The following is an 18,254-nucleotide window of genomic DNA, read 5'->3' on the forward strand; positions in this document are numbered from 1 at the left end:
GATGTGGTGTCAACATGATTGGCCACCCGAACAACCCCACTCTGTCGAGACCTGATGTTCAAAATTAGGAGTCTACGGAGTACAACCACTGCTTTATTTGGCCCATACTGTTGCTCAAAAATACTTGCCTGAACTCTCGATATCGCCCAATACCGAGAAAGTATGATGATTAGCCAACCCACCCCGCAGATGGGCCTCCAGCCCCAACATACGTTGGTGCTGTGATTATCGATGATTAGAGATGAGAGGGCATGGGAAGAAGATTCGCCCGGAGCCATTGTATGTCGGGAAGAGGATCACAGATCTCCTCCAATGTTCTTTCTAGACAGAGTTTGAGGTTTGCCTTGAATTGCTCCATGACACAGAGCATATGGCAATATCCAGAGCAAAGAACAGGGGTGACAAGAAGGGAACGGAAGGGAACAGAAGGGAACGGTACTTAACTAGTGCCCACCCGGGTTTTCTCTTATGTTCTTGTAGAAACGCTTATCACTCCTATCAAATTTTACTCGAGTTCATTTTGTTCCATTTCCTTGAACCTTGTGTAGCACACTGATTTCAAAGACTTTGCATTGTCTGTGTGCAAAAATTTCCAGCCATGGGCAACGAAACATCCAAAAGTGACAACAAAGGTCGCATTATTACCATTTCTGCCCCGCAAGGAGGATTGCAGATGGTCCCAACTCCTGAGCGCGACCCGCAGGGTGCTCCCGTCCGCCATCGCGATTTTGACATCAACCGTGCCAACCTCTTGGTCGCTTTTCAACATATGGCGGAGTATCTTCAAAGTCAAAATGCTGATGTCACCGTCGTTGCGGTTGGAGGAGCAGTCAACACAATCTACCTACAGAACCGAGAGGTTACTCACGATGTTGATTTCTTTGGCGGCAATGAACAAAGCCGTCTTCTCAAAGATGCGTCAAAATATGCTCAGCAAGAAAGCAAGATCCAACTGGGTGCGAATTGGCTGAACAACGCGACCACTCTCTTTATTCCCTTAGCATTGCAGGCTCGGATTATCCAAGCCGCCATGCAACAGAACGTGGTGCTATTTCGAGAGAAAGGACTTACGGTCTTGGCTGCGCCCTGGGATTACGCCTTTTGTGGAAAGACGAATAGGATGGGTGGACCGGATGAGCGGCCGTATGATTGTAAGGATGCTGTTGGATATCTACGTGAATATATCCTATCAAATGGTGAGAAGCCTGTAAAGGCAAGAGAAATAGAAGAATGGGGAAAGATATATGGAAAGATGGTAACCACTTGTGCACTGAAGCAGATCAGCAGCTCGTATGAACAGGCATATGGACAAGATGGTATCATTTTTTGAAGGGCTATTTATTGTTTTAGAGAACATGGACTTTAGCACAGCTCGGTATGGAAAGAAGGATGTAATCATTGCCATTGTTAGCCATATAGTCTTTTGGCTGTAATTTCTGTGTTCATGTCAAAAACTAGTAGGTTGAAATTTCTACCTACTACTCCGTAGAATATGATGATCTGCCAAGCTTCCACTTTTCATAACCTCCAAGTTTGATAGTCCATCATAAAGATGTGGTGGAGAAACCAACAATGAATTAAGCCACAAATGGAATTGCCAATTTAAGCATTTAACCTTGTGTTCCCATCCTGTGGGAGTTGTATCCGAGCCTATTTCCTCAATTTTTACTGCTACAAAATGAACAATCATTTGTTACCATATCCTTACAATCAAGAACGTTGTCGTCCATTCTTCGGGTATGAGACCTTGGCTAATGTACTCTACGGCTTTTACCTTCGTTTTCGCCCCCCTGCTGCTTCGTCATTCAGTACCAAGCCAATTCAAGTTATTTGCATTTCGGATACCCACAACTCGACCAGAGAGGTTTCACATGGCGATCTTCTCATTCATGCTGGTGACTTAACTCAACATGGCTCATTTGAGGAGCTTCATGATCAACTTCGATGGCTGTCTACCCTCCCACATCCTCATAAAGTTGTCATAGCAGGAAACCACGATCTTCTGCTCGATTCAGATTTCGTTGAACGTTATCCTACTCGCTTTCCCGACCATCCCGGATTATCTGTCTTCAATTCGGACTGGAACGATGTCGATTATCTCCGGGACCGCTGTGTCACCCTAAACTTTTCAAATGGGAGGAGGCTGAACATCTACGGTTCACCTCAGACGCCAGAATTTGGTGTTTGGGCCTTCCAATATCCAGCAATTAGGGATGTTTGGACTCATAGAATCCCGGATAACACGAATGTAGTTGTGGTGCATGGCCCGCCCGTGCTTCATTGTGATGTCGGAAAGAAAGGGGATGGGTATTTGTTAAGAGAGTTAAGAAGGGTGAAGCCACAGCTTGTTGTGTTTGGTCATATTCATGATGGATATGGAGAAGATTACCTTTTTCATGATGGGGTGCAGAGTGCATGGGAAGATGCAATCCTGCAAAGAAGTGGTGTGGTTGCCATATTTCGCATGAGTTTCTGGATGATTGTAGCATGGCTTAAAGTCTTGCTGGGGCTCCCACAGCCCAGCCCAACAAGGTTGGTGAATGCAGCTGTTGCACCGGGAGCAAACAACAGAACACAGAAAGAGCCTATTATATTGGAAATATAATCTTTTTGATCCTCTATATGTTTGAGCTTAAATCAAATAAAATGAATATGTGGCTGCCAGCATAAAATATTCTTCTCTCTGAGCTGCGGACTCGCTCTCTTATCATCAAACGACTCCAGAGTCTCTCCTCCATCGTGGGGTATCTTCAGTATTGCTTGTAGTGGCTTCACGGATAAAGTCCACTGAGGAACTTGTTCATATACTCTTTCCTCATTCCGGTATTCCTCTATCTCCTCCATGGACATAATGGCATCCGCGCGTCTAGGTATCCCTAGTTCTATCCTTTTGTTGAACGCCAATGCCATTAGAGCGGGAATGCACGCCAGAACCGCATATCGCGCTGGTTCGGAATGATCTTGCGGATCCGGAATGGACGAAACAGGCCACCTATTAAACCAAAATCGCTCGAGTTCATTGCGCAGACCGGTGGTGCGGTTGAGGACGAGGTGCTCATAGAGGCGATAGAGGGCGAAGAGGGGGGTATCTGTTGGGGAATCAGGGGGAGCAAGGTTTTCGCGTTGGCTCAGAAGGTTATTGTAATATGAACTTCTTGACAAAAGCTCCTCTGGCGGGGGAGGAGGAAATCTGGGATAGGCATTCGGGTTTGAGGATATCACTTCTGCAGAAGCAGGGTGTCTGCGTGCAAGCTTGATGTGCCCCACCAAACATCAAGATTCAGCAACATTCAGTTAAATACCCTTGTAAAGGGGCTTACATATGAGAAGATGTTCTTTAAATTCATGTCACCAGAACAGAATGCAAACAAGCTGATCTGGTTGTACAAAATTCTGATAGCTACGAGGTAAACTCAAAACAGCTTGGAGAGTGTATGATCTGGGGCGAGGTTTAGAGGCTTAGTCATAACTACTCCGGAGTTAACATAACTAACTATAAAATATCAGCAATGGGTGATCACCCACACTAAACCCCCCCCATCTAACCGCTAGGTATACTCCGTACTCCATACATGATATCAGACTGAAGACAGGACCTTCCCCAGAATTTCCACAATACCAGCCACAAAAAAGTATGTCACAACCCCCCATTTTGATAATATACTTGTCTAATCATGCCTAATTGCTATTTCTCCAGATCCACTTAGTCACTGCTCTCCAATTCATGGACAAATATCACACCCTGTTTATTCTGGACATCAACAATGACAAATGTGGTGTTCAGAGAAGGTCTAGTTTGGGAGTTATTTGCTAGCAGCTGCCAATTTGTGTCATCACAAACATTATGGAGGGTCTTTGCTTAGGTCAGAGTCAGTTCATTTAATAAAGGACAAGTTTGGACTTTTTCATTTTTTTACCCTACCTTGTCTTTGGTTTTCAGATCTTTAATTTTGCAGATGTGTTCCAGCGGTCGATGTGCGTCCATAGCCCTCTGGCTTCGCTTGCAGAGCCGGAAGGAACATAGCACGTACGACCCCCATAAACGGCGGTACCCAGCTGAACAGGAACCCTCTCAACGACCTTCGAACTCCGAGACGCTATTCGTTGTGCCAGAAATACTCAAGAATTTCGAGTGTCCGTTTTGAATTGCTAACCCTTCGTTGCCGTTGGCTCAGAGGACGCGGAAATGGCCTGACAATAACACTTTTTGGAACCATGTTCTTGCCCCCACTATTCACTGCAATGAGCTGAATGCGTATGATTCTGGCAGAAAACCTTGTGTGATGTGTCGAGAGCGGGGCGTAGTGTACATTCCACCAAGTATGATGGCATTCAAGGCCCATCTGCACCACCAGCATGGCAGGAGCCTTCGTAGCTAGTGGACTTTTGATGTAAGCTACAGAGTATTGGGAGCCGAGATGTCCCACGGGGTTTTGTGAGTTCTGTCATATTGTAAAACTACATGCTAAATCATCTATATTTATTCTCAGCATATGTTCTGATTGCACCATGAGCTTTTCACATCCTGGTCATTGGTTGCGATCAAAACTTGGGTTGCGAGCCGTTTCAGACGAACCAAAAGTCAGAAAACCAGAAAGGGAGCCAGGACCCAGCGAGTCTATGGACCGGCTCGCAACCCAAGTTTTGATCGCAACCAAGAGGCCAAAATGTATTGTATTCCATAAACTGCGCATAACTTGTTGCGCGTTCCATTCATAGTTGACTTGTCAATGGCCCCTTCATTGGAACAGGATCACGAGTTCCTATGACTGAGGAGAGACAACTTCCTTGAATGGAATTCCGACGGTGATTTCTGAATGTTACCAGGGAGTTGATGATAAGCAAGTTCACCATATCTTCGGATTGCTTGGGGGGTCGTTAATGCCATTTCTCGAAGAAAGTATGATAAACAGTCAAAATCCACATGAGATTAGTCAAAGAAATCCAACTTATTGTTCGGGCTTGTCTTCAATGAAAGATTGCATGCCGAAAATGGCCCCTTGCACTTTCTTCTCTTGTACCCCACGATCGACACACAATTCAAGACAGTCCGTTTCGCCGCGCATTCATCGGTGAGAAAGTGTTGCTCTTAATCAAGTGGGAACCGTGGCTCTGCGGACTTGGATTGACCTGCTTCGGCGCTTTCTTGTCTGTTTCGGTCGAGGAATTGCTGGATTTTGACTGGTGTTGTTCCGTACTGTTCCCGGATAAGATCAATTGAAGCTTGCTGGATCTGAGAGGGGAATCTTCGACGTAATTCAGTCAAGACATCAATAGTGAAAGTGACAGTTGTCGAGAACAATAGTGTACGCGAAGTTCTTGAAGCACTCTATTGCCGCATCTTCAACTTCCTCTCGCGATGCGCATGACCCTGTAAGGGGCACGACACTCTTTGCGGAACTGCGCGAGAGCTGGAACTGGTTGATAAGTAGCTCCGCCTCACCTCCGCCAGACTTGGGATCATTGCCTCTTATCCTGATATGCACAAGGGTTCCGGTCGGGGCAGCCGTTCTATTGGGAATAAACAGAGCCCAATGTGCTCTATCCCTGGTGCCAAATGCAACAAGATGAAGGGTCTGCGGAGCATGTTCGACAGTTTGAGATGATGCTGACAGTCTGGAAGACATACTGAAGTTTTGTTGATCTTGAAGAAAGGGTGCTTGCTGTTCTGGCATGGGAGTGCGGGGTTGGGAGGGGAAAAACATGTAAGCGTCCAATTAGGCAACAAATCGTCGCGACCCGAAGTGAGAATGCACATGACTTTCAATATCCCCGATTGTATATCAAACTCTGGAATTCTAGTCGCTCTGGAATACAGGGAGTCAAGATTTCCATCAGTAAGGGCTTCCACCACTCCTCTCCCCCATAGTCATACAGACATGCAGCAAGTGTGTACTCAACATACTCTGGATAAAAGCCGCTGCGCTCCCAATCCACAATACCCGTTATCTTCCCATCTTTAACAAGGATATTCCGTGGAAAGAGGTCTCCGTGCGTGAGCACAAACCTTGATGGACTTTTCCTCCGTAATTCTGCAAGTGCCTTCCTCCACTTGCTTTTCTCAGACGAGTTCTTTACACGGGAAAGACACCATTCATCGAACCCGGCCTCTGAATCAAAAGGACCCACGAACTTGGTCTCAATTCCTTCATATGGATTGCGGGTAGGCTGGCGATTGACACGTCCGATATATGGTTGGGTGTATGACCTCAAAATCTTTAAATGGTATGCAAGCTGTTCCTTGATTGATGTGCGTTGCTCTTTGTTCAATGTCGGCCAGACCTCATCCAGTGGATTGCCTGGCACAAAGTCGGCAATCATTGCAATCCGATGATTGTCGAGTTGGCGGCATTCCCAGACAGCAGGAGCCAAGAGGTCTGAGAATGCACATAGGCCATCATATCCGCCTCTGACTGCCAGAAGAAGCCTTTAGTTTTGAATTTAATGGCGACAGGGAGTCCATCTGAGGTGTTGTGACTCTTGATAACACGGTTGCCGAAGTACTCGTATATTGTTTCCCCATCGAAGGAACCATCATAGTGGCGTTCGGAAGGGCTCCTTCTGGATTCGCTATTATTCTGCGATCTGAACTTGTTCATGAGGAAAGCCAGCATTGATGCAAGCTGGATCATTCTCTAAAATAGACAAGAAGAATAAAAAGCTGACGGTTACTGAAATTAGCTTCACGGCAACAATTGTAATGAGTGGCAAGATGATGATCATATTCGACGGAGACCGTCGGATCTCCTGAACTATAATTAGATAGCCAGGAATCAGGCTAGTGGGCTGAGCCTAGTTGTAGAGCAGTTGACCTTCTAGGTATGGAGAAATTTCAAAGATTCGTTCTGAGCTGGGTGAGCTTGTTAGTTACTGCTCTTTGGTTTGGTTTGGTTTGGTTTTGTTTTAGTCATACGCCGTCCCAGCCGCCTATTGGGCAGTTATGCGGGATTACGCTAGCCTTTAAGAGGCTAGCGCAGCATCTATTACATGCATCCTTTCAAGTTCACGATCTCTAGTCCGGCTCAGCTCCTCCTAGCACGTTCTAGGGGTCCCCTGGGCCTGATTTTACGGTGCTGTACGGAGTATACCCTTAAGCTCCTGCTCTTTCAACCCCAGGTTCGGATTTTTATTCCAGCGAAGAGCTGACCCATGGTTCAATCCAAATTCTCTCTCAAGACATGAGGAATATGCACCAGCTACTTCTCCACCAGCCACATCAACGCTCTGTGAACACTTGTGGTTGGCTGTCTTGGGTTCTGAGGGCCAAAATTATCTTTCTATCACTCTGTATGGAGTGCTGGGCATTATGGTTCTTTTGATTATCTCCTGAAGCATCTGCTCTTCGCAGGGAGCTCCTTTTTTGGCTCGTAGCAGGGAGCAATGGCAAGTGAGCTTCTGCCCCCTGGAGCACGGCTGGTCTGCACACCGATCGTACTTCCGCCAGTGGCCGACTTCAGGTCTCCCCGGTGGCGTAAGTTGGGAAACTCACTGCATGAGGATAAGCCCTGGGTCGACGTTGTCCATACGGAAGGGCTACGGAACATTTTCATTTCGGATGCCGACGCCTGAATCTACATCTGCAATAGAGCAAAAGGACCACAGAGGAACTAATGATTTACGTCTTTTTACACCAATCCACATGCTTATTGGCAATAATCTGTATCACTCGGACCTTTCGCGAATGGTCGCGTCTCCAGGTTAGTGATGGAGTGAAATAGGATCTGTTTGATCTAAGCGTGCTTTAACACCTCTCCATATTGTTTTCTTGTCCTTCCTATTAGTGAAATATGCTTGTATTTACCCTGTAGCCCGTCTATTAAGTGAGCCCAAATCCTCTCTGTTGCCTGTGAGCCCTTGCGCAACATGAAGTTGCTAAGCTACTCTCACGTGACTTTGGCTTCCAGAGCCTCCACCCAGCTTATGATGCCCCTCCATCACAATTCAACTTATCCTTGCAGCGAGGACAGCAGCTACCATCAATTGAAGATTAACGATTTCCATAGCATAATGGCACCTTTGCCCGACACACCGGCAGGCAGGCCACCGGTTCTGAAAGCTGCATACCTGGCCCCCGCCACCTCGCCGCCAGACCCAGCTCAACCCCAAGCCCCGCTACAACATACCTTTCAGCACCAGCTCTCCACATCCCTCTCGTCACACACCACGGACGCAACTGCTAGAAGGACCGCTTACTTGTCCGAACTACGAGGCGCTGTGGTCTCGCTGCAGGGCGAGGTCAACGCTTATTTGACCGCACGGATGGAAGAGGACAGCGCTCGGTCAGCCAGAGTAGAGGGGAAAGACGAAACCAAGGAAGAAGAGAATTATGGAGAAGAGGTGGTCAACGAAGAGGAGGATGAAGATTAAGTGACAGCTACACGTTTTCGAGGTCCTCATCAAATTTGACGTGGATTGAAATGCTAAGGTCCGCAGATGAAGCCTTGGATTTGATATGGTTGGGATACGATGAAAAAAGACAACCGGGTATCAGTTGGATCGCGACAATCGCATATTCTCGACCGGAAAAAAAAAAAAAAAAAAAAAAAAAAAAAAAAAAAAAAAAGAGAATAAGACGAGAAGTGTATATACAGTCGAAGCAAAAAAGTTCCCAGGACGTGATCCAGTCTTAAAAAACAATATCAGAGGGCACCGTTCCCAGACAAACCGAGGACAAAAAAATATTCCCTTGAAAAATCCGTGCTTTAAACGCCGGGGCTTCGTCTATTAACGCAACCGAGATGTACGACCGTATTGCTACAGGGGTCAGTACAACCAACTTTCAACTCTTACATCGGATCGCAGACTCGAACTTACTCTGGAAAGACGCTGATGACGCTGCCACCCAACCGCTTGTGACAGACACCGCACATTCTCTCCTCTGTCACTGTTACGAATCGATTCCTCCCTCTGTTTCCTCCCAGAAGTCCATCGCCGATTAACAGGTCAGCCTCGGAATTGATACTTTGCACTTTTCTCAAAGCCGCGACAATCCTGCTCTCGTTCACCACGGAATTCTCCGCGCGTATTCTCCCACGGAAGTAAAATTCAAGTTCATGAATAGGAAAGCTTTCCGGTATTAAATCTAATGTGGAGCTTGCGGGAAGGCGGGAGCCATGTTTGGCAAGGATTTCGACTGCCGGCCCGTACTGAGGCTTATATCCATGTGGCGGGGATAGATAGAGTGAGAGGAGGGTATGATATATCGACGGGTGGTTTTCATCGTGATCTGTGGGAGAAACTTTATGCAATTTATCTGGGACGTTGGCATGGGTATCTTTAGCCAGGTATATTTGATTGCAGTAGCTGGAAAAACAGTGAGCATTAAAACTGAGAAATGCTAGAGTCTGTGGAAAGGAAATAAAATCCTCACCTTTCTGCCTTCTGTGGATGATTCAATCTGAAAACGTAAATTTCCAAGGCTTGCCTATGCTGACCCATTTTGCTGAATACAATTGCCCTAGCTTCAAAAAACTCGGGATCTATCATCACATTAGTCAAGGTATCAACAGAATATTTAGGGGAAAAAAAAGAAACTACTCACTATCCCTAGGAAGTCGGTCAAGCATCTTTGCTGGCGAATACTGAGAGCTGGACTTCAACATATCCAGAAACTTCCCTTTGCATTCACCCCGCTCCTCTTCATCCTGAAATTCCGCCGCTTCTTCGCCCTCTTTCCCATTCTTCAACCTCTCCAGATATAGCAGTAGCAGTCGATAATGCAAATCTGGCGTCATATCATTCAACTCCTCGATGACATGCTCAAGATACCTAATTGCAAGCTTTGGATCAATGCCCTGTAAGAAATCTAACACCTTATCCCTCGGTAGAGTCTCGGCATTTTCTGTATCCGCCAGAAATATTTCCATTCCGAGCTCTGGATCAGTTCGAAGCGGCCACTCCGCAAACTCAAGTATCAGGTTAACCATTTCTGATGGTAAATTCTGCAAATAGGTAATTGTCCGTTTGGGCCCCAGGAGCTGTGGTGCGCTCTTTTCTTCCTTTTCAGCTTGGCCGAATTTTTGGAGATGCTCAAGGGCGGGACGGTGTAGCTTCTTGCCAAAGAGAAAGTCGATAAGTTCGTTATATCTGCCTGTTTCCTCCAGCTTTTCCATAACCACGTCTGGATCACAGAAATTGGCTATTCGGAAGAGGGAGCCTGCGAGGGATGGCGTCGCGTACATATGTGCTCGGAAAAGTGTTGTATCGACGAGAGAGGCGGTTTCTCTCAATCTTTTCCCAATATCCACATCTTCGTCGTTTTCGGAGATTCCAAGAATGCTTATCACGGATTTGCTGAATTCATCGGATTCGCCGTTTACGCACAGGTCTGATACTTTGACGCTACCATCCGGGTTGAGGAACCTCTGAAGTCTCCTGCGAATGTCCGCGAGAAATCCTTGTAGTTCATATACGGCCGCTTTAAGGTCTTTCCCTTCTAAAAGAAATCAATATATGTAAGGCGGCCCGATTCGAAATATACTTACGCAGAGGTTTGTCTGCTCCGTTGCTATCTTTATCCCCGGACACTCCCCAAACGCTGCTAGTTTCGCTTGCACCATCTTCAGTTTTATATTTTAGCAGAGACCTGACTGAAGGTGTGTAACCGACGCCTTTTCCCTTATTCTTATCTTCCGCGATCGCAACAACACCATTAGGTTTACTTCCGTTTGCTCTATCTGACGATTCCTCGGCATTTCCCTCTGATTCTGACTGATATTCATCTTCTACCACGGTAGACAAATCGCCAGCAATTATCTTTGGATACAAGCGAATGACAAGCTCAGGGGGCGCAGACACTTCCGTAAATAAGTCTAGAGAAGCACGATACTTTCGGTTATCGAATAGGTCCTGGGCCTTTTGTAGTTTAACTTCTCGCAAACGGCCAAGTTTGTCCGTCAACAAAGCATCTTCAAGCATCCCAAGTAAGCTTATAGCCTCGTCAAAATGACCTTCTTCGACGAGCGAGTCAATTTGCGAATCGTAATCTAGGGCGTTCATTCGCCAAATTATGCGCTCACCGGCAACAAGAAATCCTTTTCCGGCGTGAGCAAGGCTGATATTAGGCTGAGGGATATGCATTATGCTCGCTGACGGTAGCGAGATCGACTGAAGAAGATATAGAGTTTCGGGGTTGCGCACTTCTAGTGTCCCATTTGAAGGATCTTGGAGTGTAAGCAGATAGGGATAAGAATACCCGACAGCCTCTGGAGCAGCGCTCCATGGGATCTGTCCGCGGCCAAGAGAGTTGCCGTCGGTATCGATAAAATGAGTATTGACATCCTTTGCCAACAGCATTTCGCCTTCGGAGAGTCTTGTTGCCAATGGTTTTGGCGCCGCACCTCCAATGCCGATGTAGCTCATACTGGTCATACCGAGGCCTCCGCGTTCCGAACCGCCAGAGCCGCCAATACTCCCCGGTCCGATGATATCTGTAAGTTTCTTTGACTCGATATCCACAAGCAGATAACTGGAATTTAATCCCGCTAACAGCTTCGTTCCCGTCGCCCAAGTGAGCGTCTTTATTCCACTCACTAGTGTAATCTCGCCAGTATCCTCTTCGAGCTCCATATCTCGCCACGTCCACAGCATAACCTTCCTCTTAACCGCCACGGCCAGCCGAGACACAATCGAGGGAACGCCAGTGCTCTTGTCTTTCACAATATTCGATGTCACAGTAAACGTGGAGGCGCCCTTTGTCCGCACCAGCTGCTCCTGCAGCTGATACGTCTGCCAGTCGTGAAGAGAGACATATCCGCCCGACAACGAAACCAACACATTCGCCTCTTTAATAATCGCCAACTGTTCAATTTTGTATCTCGCGAAATTTTCTTCTTCCCTCAGCAAGTCCGTCGGTTTCGCTTTCACAGGTGTTGACGGCGTCCCACCGTCGACATGCTCGCCAGCGTTCTCAGCATCTTCAAGACCATCTTCGTCGTCGTTGATCTCGTTCACCCGGTATATCCGCAAACTTCCCGTGTTCAGCCCGACAAGTAGCCGATCTCCATAGGCTAAGAGAGACTCGATCTTCGACTTGTCTCGCGGGCGGAGCTCGACAAGGGGTTGGGCGGTAAATGCGGAGAGCATGGTGGTGGCAGGGAATGGTCGGTCCCAAAAATCTCTCCCGCAATCGTGCACGAGACTATTATGTCCATGAGGAATGCGGCAACATCATTCCGCTGTCCCACATTGTTTGTAGCTAGGTGTGCGAATGCCCTAACGGCCGGCAGCTCTTGTTGGTGCATCGATGTCATTTTGGATATCGATCAGCCTCATTGGCGGTAGCTTCTCCCACAAGAGCTCATTTGCTTAGTAAGCGGTTCCAAACTGCCCATCCATTAACGTAAGAGGATACAGATCAGGACCTCGTAAATAAAGTTTGCGGGCCTCGTAAAAGTCACATGATGCTGACTAAAGAGGTCGCACCTTCAGTACTATAAATACCATACATGTACCTCTGCTGTTTGAATTTTCAAATTATTTACAGTTTTCTTCACATACATTAATTGATTGGGAATTGATTGTCAATTGATTAGCAATGTCTGCTTCATTTATATAAATCTGACATCTGATGACCAACCTTTTTGGCTGAAAACAGTTTCTAATCAATTGGCAACTGATTAGTAGCTGCTTGCCAACCAATTATGGAATAACCTATCTTTGTCTTATAGCAGTCCTTTACCCGGCAGAAGACCTTCTTATAGTGTAGAACAACAGATCCTAGCATCTGTATAATCAGTTATTAACTGATTGGTAACTGATTAGCAAATGATTGTGTTACTCACTGTTGTGTACTCAGGCAGGATAATCTCTCCACTGACAACACTCTCAAGGGCCACAAAAATCAGCAGCAGGGCCATGGATATTGTGGGTGTGTGTGGAGGGAAGGCTGTAATCATAGTGATTGATTCATGTGATGATCAAGGGTCAGTGGTTAGCAGGTGCCAAAAAATGGCAGCAAAATCTGCCATGTTCGGCCGCTAGCTAACCATCACATTGTTGTATGGAGTATACTGTAAGCATAAGATTTTAAGCCTATATCTAACAGTGTTGTTGAGATATAGAGCATTAAAAAGTTGAAATTTGTATGTAAATTGAGGTGATCGGTTCGGTTGGGTGATCGGCTCGCTTGGGAATTGCGTTAGTGTCCACACGACTTTCCACATTTCTTCGACCTACGGAAGCGGACAGTATATAGGACATGAGGAGAGTAAGGAGAATATTGATTTCGCTAAGCCCATTAGAAGTAACCCTTAAAATCCAAACTGCACCTTTCCACTTTGTTCCCACCTAAGGAGCATTCATTAGTTACTGTTGGTCCATAAAAGATCCCTAAACTAACACCCTATCCCAGCGAACTTTTTTCCTGTCACCGTCCTTGCCGCATTCCCACAAATGCGCCTTGCTCTCATAACATAGAATTTTATTCTGGAAGACGGAACTCTTGAGTCCTTTAAGAGATATTGTGGCAAACAAGCAAATAAACACGAAATAAAAAGGAGACCAGTACTGGAGGCGGCATCCAGCTAAGGAGCTTCATTCAAATCGGCCTCCGTGGCAGTCAGTGGCTCAGTAGGGCTGTTAACGCTGGAATGATTTTTAAGCAGTTGTACTATTGCGGTCCACCGGATCCGGTACCTCCGCGTCAGGGACACGGTCGTCACTAGTAGCAGGTTGAAGATCGGTAAGGCCGGTATTATTAGCTACAACGATAGAAGTAGTAGCGTTCGCAGAAGATGTCTTGCCGATGGGTATTTCCTGCTGAGAGGAGAGCAAGGCTTGAACTTCCGATTCGCCGGGAGTTTGGTGCTTGGCCTCGCTGCCTTTGCCACGCCAAGTTGAAACCGCCGGAATGTTAGCTTTAATTCGCTGTTCCTCAGTCCCGTAAGCACGAGGAGTGAGCTTTATAAGCGTATGCAAAGGAACCTCCATCCATGGGCTTTGTTCCTGCGACATGTTCAGGAAGTACGCATAGATGCAGCGGAGGACGGCTTGGTGTGTCACGATGATGACATTTTCGCTTCTCTCGAGCTCCATGATGATCGGTTCAAGTCGAATGACAACATCGCGATACGATTCGCCTCCGCGATACCGATAGTTGTACTTGTCCTCGTCACGCGCTGCAAAGTCTTCAGGGTAGCGGGACTGAATCTCCTCGTAAGTAAGACCGTCGCATACACCGGAGTCAAGCTCATCGAGAGCCTTCCACTCTAGCTTGTGGTAGCCCATCTCTTTAACAAGGTGACGCGCGGTTTGGTTTGTGCGCTTTAGAGTGGAAGTCCAAACTGTAAGCTTGGCTCCTTTAGGAATTCCGGACTCACGGAGGAGGTCAGGCAAAGCGAGTGCGTATTGCTCGCCGCGAGGAGAGAGATTTGCATCCCCGCCTATTTTCCCAGTGAGATTGAATTCGGATTCCCCATGCTGTTATAGGTAATGATATCAGCAGGGTTATCATCGAAATGAGATTTAAGGATAGAGGCTTGAATCACTCACCCGTGACAACCAGATTGAACGAGGGCGAATGTGGAGGTTTTGAATATAATAGACGAGACGGCTAGATAGATAGTCGCGAATTCGATTGATGATAACTTGCGTGCTTACGTTAATTAACTTAACATAAGCATAGTGATCCTCGTCGGGTCCAATTGTTTGATAGACCTTCTCGTAGTTACGGATGCGATTCATAAAATCTTTCGCAGCCTCCTCGGGGTCTTGTCCAAAGTAATCCGGAGAAGTAGTCTTGACTTCACGGATGTTATTCATAATCAGATCATGGTCATCGCATCTTGATTCGACGAACAATGGCGCGATACCCGCAAGACGACAGGTGTTATAAATCCATTCTCTACGTTCCTTGGTAGAGTTTGTGGCATCGAGAATTGCAACTTGGCCGTCTGTAGTTGCAAACCAGTTCAACATATCCTTGACTGCAGCTTCAGCCGCCGCACGCCTGAGTCTCTCTCCATCCGGGTTCGAGTTGTCGAAGAAAGACGCCGATGGCCGTGGGGTATCCTGGCGCCTATATTGCCCGACGTTGAAAATCTTTGCAGGGATTCCAATCCATGAGAGGTATCGCAATGCTAATGAAGATGTTAGCCCACATATTTTTCTTTTCTTTTCTTTTTTTTTAATAAAAATCTGTGGAATGAGCTGGTAACTGCTATCCTTCACTAACAAACAATAGTTCACATAGAAAACATACACGAACCTACATACCTTTGCCTGCAATTAACGACTTTCCTCTCGCAGGAAGTCCCACCATAACAACACAAATTTTGTTATCATCATCCTGGATGCATCCATTAGCATATGTAACCGGAAGAATGGCCTGCTTAGTAGCAGGCCGGACCTCTGTTGTATGGTTGTAGTACATGAAGAACGTCGTGATTTGGTGTTCAGTGACAGGCTCCATGATGTTTGAGTAGAGTCAAAGAAGACAACAGGAAAATGAAGATATGCAAAGTAGGTATGAGATTTCAAAATAAAGCAGGAATAATTGGAGGATTGAAGGACGAAATGCAAACAGCAACAATAAAGACAGTGATGTTCATGCTGCTTTTAAAGAAAGCAAGAAAAACAAAAGCTGAGAAGGGGATGGAGAATTTACAGCAGATTTTAATCGCATTGTTGTTAAGGAGGGGAGTTTGCCTCTTCCCTCGTCATTCACTGCTAGAGGGGCTTGATATTCACGGCTGTGCAGTTGCTTAGTCGTCTGCTGTGAGGCGCTTGCTTTGACCTCCTTTATCAAGCTGGCTATGTTCCACGAAACACCGAAGTCTTCTTGCCTGTCTCGACTGGGCATAAGCAGATATTCAAGTATCTAAGTGCCAGCACTTGAGCAGTGCAATAGGGCAACACTGAGTCTGAATATCACCACTCCCAGAGATGATGTTAACGGGAGGAGCCACTGGAGAATCAGTTAAAAACAAGGAACAGTCACTCTTCGGAAGCCGGTCGCTGCAGTGGGAGAGATGATGAAGGCGAGTGGAAAACGTCTGTGTTTTCAGAGGTTGAAGGTTTCGTTTCCAGATTTGGTGGTTGCTCATATGGCGCGGTTTAGCCAACCAAAATCGGTGGCTGTTTATCGTTTGAGATCGCGACAGACGATGAAGGTGAATTGCTCAACGGTGTACATTTCACCCGCAGATGCGATATCCATCATTGAGATCAAACACAGGAACGTCCACCCGGGATATCATTTAAAAACTTTCCATGAGCAGGGGCACACGAGCTCTTCCAACGAAAAGTATCATGTGCCGGATTCTCCTCGGCCAGCCCTCGTGGATTTCCGATCACTAGCGGAGCCCCGGGTTATATGTGGAGCTATGATGATAAAATTGGCTTTTCACCTTCACACGTCACTTGCAAGATGGGGACGTCCATTTTCGGCCGCAGGGTCATGAGGTTGACTTATGGGCCCGCAAAATATGATCGGGTTATGTTAATTAGGCCCCAGTTGTGGTATGATAAATGCAAGTCGCCTTTGCAGTTGTTTCGAGAGGCGTTGTCCGACAACCCGAGGCTTTTAACCGCCTTTATGTTGCCACTGCAAGGGGCAAAAATAGCACCGGTCCATAGGCGACGAGTCCGGCATCACATCCACAATTCGGAACAATCCGTGTCATTATGCAGCTCCAGCAGCACGAATTTTTTTTTTCCCCCTCGTCCCGAACCGGAAGATTCGGGAAGGCAGCCCAAATGAAACAGTGCAGACAATTCTTTGAGGACGAAGAAGCATTCAAGGGCGGGATTCTGAAATGTTGCAAGGAACTAAGGGGAAAGAATTCGACAAGAAAACGATAAGGAACACTTGCGTGATGAACGAAGAAGATGAAAGCAAAAACTTACTGTTGCCCCAAAGATCTTATAGACAGACTGTCGGCGCCCCGACCACCCGGATGCCATGGTGGGCGATATCTCCCACAGGCCACTGACTTCCTCGCACTCAAATAGTTTGAGGGAAAGACAGGTCACAGCGCACCGAATGCGAGGGCTAGGCACTGGATAGGAGTATTATATCTGCCTATCAGGCCTGGCAATCCCTTCGAACAAGGAAAGAGAGGAGGAAGCAAGCTGCTATGGCCGACTATGGAGGTAGAGCTTTTAAGCGCTTTGCACTCCGTATTATCCAGGAACCAGTGAAGATTTCCCAACAGAAAGGAATAAACCACTAATAGGAGAAAAGAGATTAATCGCACGCGCAAAAACACTTGATTAGGTCCTCCCCCTTCCAAATTATCGCAGAGAGAGCGGGACATGTTCCGAGGGCGATCGAAGCTTTACTTAAGGCTTGTTAATAAGCACATTGTAAAAGCGGCAAGACAAATCACCTCGTCAGTACGGAGTACATTTGGCTGCGAGACACGATAACTGAATAGAAAAGGCTATCACAATCAAGATGAGGATGGAAGAGAATGGAGAGCAAACACCATCTTTACCCTAGTGTCAAGCCCAGCAGGTAAATTCGGGAACCTCATCTCGGCACATCTTTTATCTCGTTACACGTTCATACTAACTCTTCGATAGAGCTCACCTTCAGGGAGAAGAATCATCTCTCTGGTTACCACCTCAATTAATATTGAGATGTTACATCCATGATCTGCCACACGGTTGAAGGCCACAGCCTCCGAGACCTTGATCATGTGTGCTCTACACCCAGTTGCATGCTGTTTGCCACATTGATAGAATGCAGGACTGATACATATAGCACACCAAAGGTTTCTTTTGATACACTGGTCTTCCTCAACAACCAGAAAGCGTGTCTCAAATGCCTTCTGAAGGTCAAACCCTGCTCATGTATACCCTCAATGGCTCTCACACACTTTTGTGTGCAACTAAGACACATTCTATTTGCTCGGCTTTTTTCCACGTCAAGTATGGCCATCTCTGATCTCAGTGTTTCCTTTCCTATCAAGCTGTCCAAGTCGGAGGAGGATGTAGGTGATGTCATGACACCAGTGGCACAGTTTTGATCCATTTGCAATGGGAGAATCCGTAAAATCAATGGAGCGGCTTGCCCATATTTCATTGCAACTGTCCATGCAAAAAGAGCATTCAGACCAAGAATAACATCCACAACAGATATCATCATCAGTGATTCCCACAGCACTCCTCTCTGTCAATTTTTTTTTCCAATACCAACATAAACCAAAAAGTCTACATTCTATTTCTCGAGGAGGGCAGTTTGGCCTTCCGGTCTGGGCCACTAGTGCATTTATGAGACGAACTATCCAATTCCTTCTCATTTCTGGCCTTGG

General features: G+C 46.5%; 9 protein-coding genes across 10 annotated transcripts; 4 read left to right on the plus strand and 5 right to left on the minus strand.

Annotated features, from left to right (window-relative positions):
- Nucleotides 1–220: 220 nt before the first annotated feature.
- D8B26_000191 (uncharacterized protein) lies at nt 221–1,398 on the plus strand. Its single transcript, XM_003067600.2, has one exon. It carries the CDS (start codon nt 599–601, stop codon nt 1,328–1,330), a length of 732 nt encoding a protein of 243 aa, XP_003067646.2. The 5' UTR covers nt 221–598; the 3' UTR covers nt 1,331–1,398.
- Nucleotides 1,399–1,678: 280 nt separating this feature from the next.
- On the plus strand, nt 1,679–3,265 carry D8B26_000192 (uncharacterized protein; the record flags this gene model as incomplete). The annotated part of the gene is made up of 1 exon (XM_003067599.2): nt 1,679–3,265. One exon carries the CDS (start codon nt 1,679–1,681, stop codon nt 2,603–2,605), a length of 927 nt encoding a protein of 308 aa, XP_003067645.1. The 3' UTR covers nt 2,606–3,265.
- A 2,005-nt stretch (nt 3,266–5,270) lies between these two features.
- D8B26_000193 (uncharacterized protein) lies at nt 5,271–5,627 on the minus strand (the record flags this gene model as incomplete). Its single annotated transcript, XM_066123143.1, has 1 exon — nt 5,271–5,627. The coding sequence occupies one exon, from the start codon at nt 5,625–5,627 to the stop codon at nt 5,271–5,273; it is 357 nt and encodes a 118-aa protein (XP_065979215.1).
- A 136-nt stretch (nt 5,628–5,763) lies between these two features.
- D8B26_000194 (uncharacterized protein) lies at nt 5,764–6,321 on the minus strand (the record flags this gene model as incomplete). The annotated part of the gene is made up of 1 exon (XM_003067598.2): nt 5,764–6,321. The coding sequence occupies one exon, from the start codon at nt 6,319–6,321 to the stop codon at nt 5,764–5,766; it is 558 nt and encodes a 185-aa protein (XP_003067644.2).
- A 1,636-nt stretch (nt 6,322–7,957) lies between these two features.
- Nucleotides 7,958–8,523, plus strand: D8B26_000195 (uncharacterized protein). Its single transcript, XM_003067597.2, has one exon. The coding sequence runs from the start codon at nt 8,008–8,010 to the stop codon at nt 8,365–8,367; it is 360 nt and encodes a 119-aa protein (XP_003067643.1). The 5' UTR covers nt 7,958–8,007; the 3' UTR covers nt 8,368–8,523.
- On the minus strand, nt 7,958–12,227 carry VAM6_1 (Vacuolar morphogenesis protein 6; the record flags this gene model as incomplete). Of its 2 annotated transcripts, XM_003067596.2 has the most annotated exons (5): nt 7,958–8,754; nt 8,815–9,303; nt 9,371–9,479; nt 9,542–10,435; nt 10,485–12,227. In XM_003067596.2, the coding sequence occupies 5 exons, from the start codon at nt 12,082–12,084 to the stop codon at nt 8,703–8,705; spliced, it is 3,144 nt and encodes a 1,047-aa protein (XP_003067642.2). In that variant the 3' UTR covers nt 7,958–8,702. The 2 variants fall into 2 exon arrangements, with proteins under 2 accessions (XP_003067642.2, XP_065979216.1); XM_066123144.1 differs by having other exon boundaries at nt 8,815–9,479; nt 10,485–12,084.
- A 371-nt stretch (nt 12,228–12,598) lies between these two features.
- Nucleotides 12,599–12,857, minus strand: D8B26_000197 (uncharacterized protein; the record flags this gene model as incomplete). Its single annotated transcript, XM_066123145.1, has 2 exons — nt 12,599–12,724; nt 12,783–12,857. The coding sequence occupies 2 exons, from the start codon at nt 12,855–12,857 to the stop codon at nt 12,599–12,601; spliced, it is 201 nt and encodes a 66-aa protein (XP_065979217.1).
- Nucleotides 12,858–13,199: 342 nt separating this feature from the next.
- Nucleotides 13,200–17,455, minus strand: FBP26 (Fructose-2,6-bisphosphatase). Its single transcript, XM_003067595.2, has 4 exons — nt 16,846–17,455; nt 15,214–15,286; nt 14,491–15,077; nt 13,200–14,418 (listed from the first exon to the last, which is right to left on the minus strand). The coding sequence occupies exons 1-4, from the start codon at nt 16,900–16,902 to the stop codon at nt 13,597–13,599; spliced, it is 1,539 nt and encodes a 512-aa protein (XP_003067641.2). The 5' UTR covers nt 16,903–17,455; the 3' UTR covers nt 13,200–13,596.
- Nucleotides 17,456–17,521: 66 nt separating this feature from the next.
- On the plus strand, nt 17,522–18,073 carry D8B26_000199 (uncharacterized protein). Its single transcript, XM_066123146.1, has 2 exons — nt 17,522–17,639; nt 17,715–18,073. Exons 1-2 carry the CDS (start codon nt 17,592–17,594, stop codon nt 17,967–17,969), a joined length of 303 nt encoding a protein of 100 aa, XP_065979218.1. The 5' UTR covers nt 17,522–17,591; the 3' UTR covers nt 17,970–18,073.
- The last annotated feature ends 181 nt before the right edge of the window (nt 18,074–18,254 follow it).

Source organism: Coccidioides posadasii, chromosome 1, assembly GCF_018416015.2.
Source record: "Coccidioides posadasii str. Silveira chromosome 1, complete sequence".
Classification (NCBI taxonomy): domain Eukaryota; kingdom Fungi; phylum Ascomycota; class Eurotiomycetes; order Onygenales; family Onygenaceae; genus Coccidioides; species Coccidioides posadasii.

What these genes read in the sequence shown, in the direction of transcription:
- D8B26_000191 (XM_003067600.2), top strand. Translation starts at nt 599, where the DNA reads ATGGGCAACGAAACATCCAAAAGTGACAACAAAGGTCGCATTATTACC.
- D8B26_000195 (XM_003067597.2), top strand. Translation starts at nt 8,008, where the DNA reads ATGGCACCTTTGCCCGACACACCGGCAGGCAGGCCACCGGTTCTGAAA.
- FBP26 (XM_003067595.2), bottom strand. Translation starts at nt 16,902, where the DNA reads ATGGCATCCGGGTGGTCGGGGCGCCGACAGTCTGTCTATAAGATCTTT. An exon ending in ATAAGATCTTTGGGGCAACA is followed by an intron (nt 15,287 to 16,845) that starts GTAAGTTTTTGC and finishes GGATGCATCCAG; the next exon opens with GATGATGATAACAAAATTTG. An exon ending in GTTCAATCTGGTTGTCACGG is followed by an intron (nt 14,419 to 14,490) that starts GTGAGTGATTCA and finishes TACCTATAACAG; the next exon opens with CATGGGGAATCCGAATTCAA.
- D8B26_000199 (XM_066123146.1), top strand. Translation starts at nt 17,592, where the DNA reads ATGATCTGCCACACGGTTGAAGGCCACAGCCTCCGAGACCTTGATCAT. An exon ending in GCCTCCGAGACCTTGATCAT is followed by an intron (nt 17,640 to 17,714) that starts GTGTGCTCTACA and finishes AGCACACCAAAG; the next exon opens with GTTTCTTTTGATACACTGGT.